Source organism: Oncorhynchus mykiss, chromosome 2 (assembly GCF_057628025.1).
Source record: "Oncorhynchus mykiss isolate SJ-2025 chromosome 2, ASM5762802v1, whole genome shotgun sequence".
NCBI classification, from domain to species: domain Eukaryota; kingdom Metazoa; phylum Chordata; class Actinopteri; order Salmoniformes; family Salmonidae; genus Oncorhynchus; species Oncorhynchus mykiss.
Window position 1 is genome coordinate 14,577,501 of NC_143023.1, and position 8,063 is coordinate 14,585,563.

Here is an 8,063-nt window from a genome sequence, read left to right on the forward strand (position 1 = left end):
CTCACACACATAGATACACACACTCCCCATATTTGATTGAACAGGGCTGTTTGATACCATCTGGATGTAGCTTCAGGGTTTAATGTAAAACACCTTCCCCTATAAACACCAATCCATTCCTATAGGTATCTCCTCACTCTGTTAGGCGGGTGTTGAGTTCTCCCGTCTCGTTGACGTCGAACCAGCCGATCTCCTGCTGCATGATGCAGTGGAAGAAGAGCTTCCTGAGGCGTTTGACCTGCCTGCCTGCCGCCAGGGTCCAGAAGGCCACCTGCATGTAGGCTGCTACCAACACCACCGCACCCATTATAGAGTAGTAGATAGCATGGCTGGAATACAGACATACGGCTGGTCAACACACACACATCCAGACATACAAAACCTTAATGATGGTTTGTAGATAATTGGGGCACAGGGGTACATTTTAGGGAATAATGACTTTGTGAACATGACGGTGACACAGGTATGTGCGTTTACATTACGCAGGTGAATCTATACACAATGCCATCCATTATGGAGTAAATAGCAAGGATACTGAGGCACAAAGGCAGAGAGGTAAAGGTGATCCCTTGAATATACCATTTGACATTACAATGTATTGTATAGGGAAGTAGCTCCTTATCTGGGGCCGGATCTTTCAATTCTGAGGCTCTGTATCTGTTCACATATCTGAAATATGTCAAATCGGTGTGTTTCAACGTTCTGTGGTTCAAAATAAAAGGTCCCACACAATCCTACCCTATGACATCATTCATGTCACGCCTGCTCCCGCTCTCCCTGTCTGGCGCTCATTATGCGCAGCAGCGCTCATTGGACTCACCTGGACTCCTTCCCTTTGTTGATTGTCCTATCAATAACTGTCTGCTTCCCCGTGTGTTCCCTGTGTCTGCATTAATGTTGTTGTGTGTTCTTGTCCAGACGCTGTCCTGTCCTGTTCCATGTTGGTGGTTAAGTAAAAAGCCAGGGTGGAGTGCAGTTGTCCTGCTCCCCGCGTCACCGCTTCATCTCATTGTGTTTACTTTAAATGACATTACATTTTTATATCTTTCATCTTATCTTTTTAACAACAGGACATAAAAACACTGTATTCACACACAGTGCCTTCGGAAAGTATTCAGACCCCCTGACTTTTTACACATTTTGTTACTTTACAGCCTTATTATAAAATGGGTTAAAAAAGAAAATTCCTCAGCAATCTACACACAATAACCCATAATGACTAAGCTAATACACTTTTTCTTTTAATTATTGCAAATTTATTTCAAAAAACGAAAACAGAAATACCTTATTTACAGTGCCTTGCGAAAGTATTCGGCCCCCTTGAACTTTGCGACCTTTTGCCACATTTCAGGCTTCAAACATAAAGATATAAAACTGTATTTTTTTGTGAAGAATCAACAACAAGTGGGACACAATCATGAAGTGGAACGACATTTATTGGATATTTCAAACTTTTTTAACAAATCAAAAACTGAAAAATTGGGCGTGCAAAATTATTCAGCCCCTTTACTTTCAGTGCAGCAAACTCTCTCCAGAAGTTCAGTGAGGATCTCTGAATGATCCAATGTTGACCTAAAAGACTAATGATGATAAATACAATCCACCTGTGTGTAATCAAGTCTCCATATAAATGCACCTGCACTGTGATAGTCTCAGAGGTCCGTTAAAAGCGCAGAGAGCATCATGAAGAACGAGGAACACACCAGGCAGGTCAGAGATACTGTTGGGAAGAAGTTTAAAGCCGGATTTGGATACAAAAAGATTTCCCAAGCTTTAAACATCCCAAGGAGCACTGTGCAAGCGATAATATTGAAATGGAAGGAGTATCAGACCACTGCAAATCTACCAAGACCTGGCCGTCCCTCTAAACTTTCAGCTCATACAAGGAGAGGACTGATCAGAGATGCAGCCAAGAGGCCCATGATCACTCTGGATGAACTGCAGAGATCTACAGCTGAGGTGGGAGACTCTGTCCATAGGACAACAATCAGTCGTATATTGCACAAATCTGGCCTTTATGGAAGAGTGGCAAGAAGAAAGCCATTTCTTAAAGATATCCATAAAAAGTGTAATTTAAAGTTTGCCACAAGCCACCTGGGAGACACACCAAACATGTGGAAGAAGGTGCTCTGGTCAGATGAAACCGAAATTGAACTTTTTGGCAACAATGCAAAACGTTATGTTTGGCGTAAAAGCAACACAGCTGAACACACCATCCCCACTGTCAAACATGGTGGTGGCAGCATCATGGTTTGGGCCTGCTTTTCTTCAGCAGGGACAGGGAAGATGGTTCAAATTGATGGGAAGATGGATGGAGCCAAATACAGGACCATTCTGGAAGAAAACCTGATGGAGTCTGCAAAAGACCTGAGACTGGGACGGAGATTTGTCTTCCAACAAGACAATGATCCAAAACATAAAGCAAAATCTACAATGGAATGGTTCAAAAATAAACATATCCAGGTGTTAGAATGGCCAAGTCAAAGTCCAGACCTGAATCCAATCGAGAATCTGTGGAAAGAACTGAAAACTGCTGTTCACAAACGCTCTCCATCCAACCTCACTGAGCTCAAGCTGTTTTGCAAGAAGGAATGGGAAAAAATGTCAGTCTCTCGATGTGCAAAACTGATAGAGACATACCCCAAGCGACTTACAGCTGTAATCGCAGCAAAAGGTGGCGCTACAAAGTATTAACTTAAGGGGGCTGAATAATTTTGCACGCCCAATTTTTCAGTTTTTGATTTGTTAAAAAAGTTTGAAATATCCAATAAATGTCGTTCCACTTCATGATTGTGTCCCACTTGTTGTTGATTCTTCACAAAAAAATACAGTTTTATATCTTTATGTTTGAAGCCTGAAATGTGGCAAAAGGTCGCAAAGTTCAAGGGGGCTGAATACTTTCGCAAGGCACTGTACATATTCAGCGTTTGTGACAAATTAAATTTGATGTAACCAAGATTGAACTCTTTGGCCTGAATGCCAAGCGTCACATCTGGAGGAAACCTGGCACCATCCCTACGGTGAAGCATGGTGGTGGCAGCATCATCCTGTGAGGATGTTTTTCAGCAGCAGGGACTGGGAGACTTGATGAAAAACTGCTCCAGAACGCTCAGGACCTCAGACTGGGGGCGAAGATTCTCCTTCCAACATGACAACGACCCTAAGCACACAGCCAAGGCAACGCAACGCAGGAGTGGCTTCGGTACAAGTCTCTTAATGTCTTTGAGTGGCCAAGCCACAGCCCGGACTTGAACCTGATCAAACGTCTCTGGAGAGACCTGAAAATAGCTGTGCAGCAATGCTCCCCATCCAATCTGACAGAGCTTTAGAGGATCTGCAGAGAGGAATTGGAGAAACTCCTCAAGCTTGTAACATCATACCCAAGAAGACTTGAAGCTGTAATAATTTTCAAAGGTGCTTCAACAAAGTACTGAGTAAATGGTCTGAATACTTATGTGAATGTGATATTTCAGTATAATTTTTTTTATAAATTAGCAAACATTTCTAAAAACCATTTTTTTCTTTGTCCTTATGGGGTATTGTGTGTAGACTGATGAGAGAAAACAAACGATTTAATCAATTTTAGAATAAGCCTTTAACATAACAAAATGTGGAAGAAGTCAAGGGGTCTGAATAGTTTCCGCATGTAGACACTGGTATGGTGCTGGAGATAATGAATAGGAGGTTGAAAAGTGGTGGAATTGCCCTTTAACTATGCAGTTCACCCTGTCTAGGTTATGAAAATAGATGAAGTCCAAGTTCCCGTGAGATACTGTGAGAATTTGCGGACTCACGGATACAGAGCCTCTGAAATAAATCCGGTCAAAGATCAGAAACTACTCCCTTCTTGGTAAACTGAAATATCATTGAGTCTTAGCCTCACCCCGTCATCTCCTCTCCCAGAGTGGTGTTGGAAACAGGGAATGTGATGTCTAGAGCAGGAAAAGATGTGACAGTTAGACAGTTAAAGGGCAATTCCACCACTTTTCAACCTCATGTTCATTATCTCCAACACCAAACCAGTGTCTATATGTGAAAACAGCCTGTTTCTATAATCTGTGGTTAAAAAGATGAAAAGAAAGGTCCTATATTTTTTTTATCTGTGTCAAAAAACAGTGATTTTCAAAACCTGCAATGAGTTTCTAGCCAGAGGGTATTTTCTTGCTCCCCACATCACCTCAAACCTCATATTGTTTGAAAATCACTGTTTATTTAAAAATGTTTTAGCTTTTTATGATGTCATCAGGTATAACTATTTAACGTTATATTTTTTCCTAAAAAAATGTAGAAATGCGTCATTTTCACATGTAGGCACTGGTATTGCGTTGGAGATGAAAATGAGGTTGAAAAGTGGTGGCGTTGTCCTTTAAGAGAGAGTGTGTGTGTGTGTGTGTGTGTGTGTGTGTGTGTGTGTGTGTGTGTGTGTGTGTGTGTGTGTGTGTGTGTGTGTGTGTGTGTGTGTGTATTTTTGTGTGCATGCTTGTGTGTGTGGGTGTGTGTGTAGGTGTGTGTGTAGGGACTGACTCACTGGTGAAGTTATTCTGTGTCTGTATGGAGTCTCCTATGAAGCTGTCAGTCATGTCCCCAAAGACGATACACATGAGAGGGAGGACCGTTCCATTAACCATAGCCATGATGGTCCCCAGCACAATCATCAACCTGTCCCAACCATCAGCAAACCTGAACTATAGAGGCATGGGGGAAGAGGAGCGAGAGTGAGGGGTAGGGTGGGGATATGAGGAAAGTGAGAGATTGGGAAGGAGAGAGAGAAATGGAGTGAGAAGGGGCAGGGGAGAGGGAGGGGGAGAAAGAATTAAAGGGGGGAAGGATAAGTGGAGAGGAAAAGGGACAGAGATGGACAGATGAGCAGAGAGAGAAAGAGAACATATGAAGGTAATGAATACTCTTGAGTCATTTTGTATGTAGAACTCCAGTATGTATCTCCAGTGGTAGAGGCTCCTAACCAGAAGAAGTTTAACCAGCTATTCTACTGGCCCAGCAGGGAAACAGAGGAAATTCAACCTTCATCTATTCTACAGGCCCAGCAGGGGTCCAGAGGAAATTCAACCTTCAGCTATTCTACTGGCCCAGCAGGGGTCCAGAGAAAATTCAACCTTCATCTATTCTACAGGCCCAGCAGGGAAACAGAGGAAATTCAACCTTCAGCTATTCTACTGGCCCAGCAGGGAAACAGGAAATTCAACCTTCATCTATTCTACAGGCCCAGCAGGGGTCCAGAGGAAATTCAAACCTCAGCTATGCTACTGGCCCAGCAGGGAAACAGAGGAAATTCAACCTTCAGCTATTCTACAGGCCCAGCAGGGGTCCAGAGGAAATTCAACCTTCAGCTATGCTACTGGCCCAGCAGGGAAACAGAGGAAATTCAACCTTCAGCTATTCTACAGGCCCAGCAGGAAAACAGAGGAAATTCAACCTTCAGCTATTCTACAGGCCCAGCAGGAAAACAGAGGAAATTCAACCTTCAGCTATTCTACAGGCCCAGCAGGAAAACAGAGGAAATTCAAACCTCAGCTATGCTACTGGCCCAGCAGGGAAACAGAGGAAATTCAACCTTCAGCTATTCTACAGGCCCAGCAGGAAAACAGAGGAAATTCAACCTTCTGCTATTCTACTGGCCCAGCAGGGGTCCAGAGGAAATTCAACCTTCAGCTATTCTACTGGCCCAGCAGGGAAACAGAGAAAATTCAACCTCCGGCTATTCTACTGACCCAGCAGGGAAACAGAGGAAAATTCAACCTTCAGCTATTCTACTGGCCAAGCAGGGAAACAGAGAAAATTCAACCTTCTGTAATTCTACAGGCCCAGCAGGGGTCCAGAGGAAAGTCAACCTTCAGCTATTCTACAGGCCCAGCAGGGGTCCAGAGAAAATTCAACCTTCAGCTATGCTACTGGCCCAGCAGGGAAACAGAGGAAACAGACCACTCCCCAACCCCCCCTATTTCCACATTCATGTCTGATCTGGGTTCCAACTTTACAGGCATGCAAGCACGTTGCACGCACACAGTCACATGCACACACATTCGCACAACCACCCACCCATACACACACACACACACACCAATAATACCTCAGGGCCCTGATAATAAATAGTATACAGTGTGTAAAGCTGGACAAGTATGTGACAGTTTATCTCCGCTACTCACCAGAGCTATGGCGCCAATCATCGGCATCTTTGGCTCTTTCTCCCCCTTTTTCTCTTCATCTTTATCCTCTCTAGAAGAGACAGAATATCTACGTCATTTTATAAATCCATTTTATATAATAATCTTTAAACTTTAAAAACGGCAGATATAGTTATTAAGTTAGTGAGTTGGTTAACTCAGGAACTAGACCGTAATTCCAATGAAGGAATAATAACACAAATCGATATTATACTGACTATAGAAACAATTGTTGACAAAATACAAACACCCAAAGACAAAATTCTAGGCATAGCACCTAAATATTTACCCAATGTCTCCGTTTTGCTCAATCTTGACTTTGGCCACAGCTATCTCGTCCTTCTTGCCCATGTCTGGGTCTTATGGCATGTAGGAAACAATACAGACAGGTACAACCGTACAGGTGAGATCGCAAAGACGTGTAACGGTAAGATATTTAAGCGTCCTCAAGAGTCTGGGGAAAGACAAACTTTGACACCTGCAATAAATTATTTAAGGGGCTAACCCACAGGCTGAACTCATCATGGGCGTGCGTGCGAATTCATTGTTTAAACGATAACGAACTGGTTGCATGATACTGACTCCGGTTCTTGACCACAGAACTAGAATGAGATTCTATTTCTATGGTCTGGACTTGGTAGTGAATTAACACCCTCAATATGCCCCAGAAGTCTACTTCATATTTATTAAGCCTACTTTTGAAATAGTTGTGTAGTATAGGCTATAGTTTAGACTTGTCTTGTAGGCTATTAGAAAAAGCAGTTGACATTACAACGTGTAACGGAAGATCCGGTCGAGCACATTACAAATATATAATGGTTGTTAGATAAACTCACCGCTTCTTTCCCGCCACCCCGCACAGGACCTCTCTTTTCCCTCGTTTATATTTTTGACAATAGTTGGTCCACTATCGGTGCTTACCCCCCAGCTCCGGTGCTGTCCTCTCTTTATCTGCCTCTGTTTCGCTCTCACAATAAAGAAACAAGGGAGGCAACAGCGCTTCTCTTATATCATAGTTACACGCGGGTGACATCATTTACTGCCGCGTGCCGCCCCTGCTCAAATCACACCTTCTGATCTCCATCAAACGTCTGTCTGTCCTTGACTTCGACGTCAGGAGCTGCTTTAAGGGCGGCGACAATGACCTATAGGGTTATGGATGAGTGTGTGTATTTGTTATTACATTACAGATACCGAACATGGCCATCTCATGTTGCCGCTATTTGAGAGACAACCACCGCTACTCGACAAAAGTGATGTTATTTTTCTCTCACAACATCGTGAACCAACAGTGGGCATCCATATAGCCAATGTCCAATCTCTTATAAAGAATGGAGAGCCTACCAGTTCAGCAAAATGAAGATCTTATTGACTGTTTCATCTATTGACGTGCCTAGAACATAGAGTGAACAATGACTATAAATGATCTAGGACTAGCTTATGGTTAAACTCCCGAGCGGTGCAGTGGTCAAAGGCACGGATTCTCAGTGCAAGAGGCGTCACTACAGTCGCTGGTTCGATTCCAATCACATCTGGCCGTGATTGGGAGTCCCATAGGGCAGTGCACAATTGGCCCAGCATCATCTGGGTTTGGCCAGTGTAGGCAGGCATTGTAAATAAGAATATATTCTCAAATGACTTGCCTAGTTAAATAAATACAAATTGAGTTACTATCACACTCCAATGCCCCTTACCTCTATTTGTAATTGTTCAGCTTTAGGCCAAATCAGTTTCTGTTATTAATTACATTGAGAACACACACTGTAAAAAAAATAAACCCCACAAATATATTGTTTCAACTAATTAAGTAACTGGTTCCACATAGTATTTTCTTGTTTACTCAACTTTTGGAGCTAAGTGTTACCTGAACAACAACAAAGA

General features: G+C 42.9%; 1 protein-coding gene across 3 annotated transcripts in view; it reads right to left on the minus strand.

Annotated features, from left to right (window-relative positions):
• The window catches only part of abcb4 (ATP-binding cassette, sub-family B (MDR/TAP), member 4), a 35,262-nt gene extending 27,838 nt beyond the window's left edge, over window positions 1-7,424 (minus strand). For 2 of the 3 annotated variants that reach the window (XM_090189793.1, XM_090189799.1), the window contains exons 1-6: window positions 7,019-7,424; window positions 6,472-6,541; window positions 6,165-6,234; window positions 4,529-4,685; window positions 3,884-3,932; window positions 138-329 (exon numbers count right to left, since the gene is read on the minus strand). In XM_090189793.1, coding sequence (XP_090045919.1) covers window positions 138-329; window positions 3,884-3,932; window positions 4,529-4,685; window positions 6,165-6,234; window positions 6,472-6,533 — 530 coding nt within the window. In that variant the 5' untranslated portion in view covers window positions 6,534-6,541; window positions 7,019-7,424. The remainder of the gene's footprint in view (window positions 1-137; window positions 330-3,883; window positions 3,933-4,528; window positions 4,686-6,164; window positions 6,235-6,471; window positions 6,542-7,018) is intronic. The other variant, XM_090189794.1, reaches the window with a different exon arrangement.
• Between the last annotated feature and the right edge of the window lie 639 nt (window positions 7,425-8,063).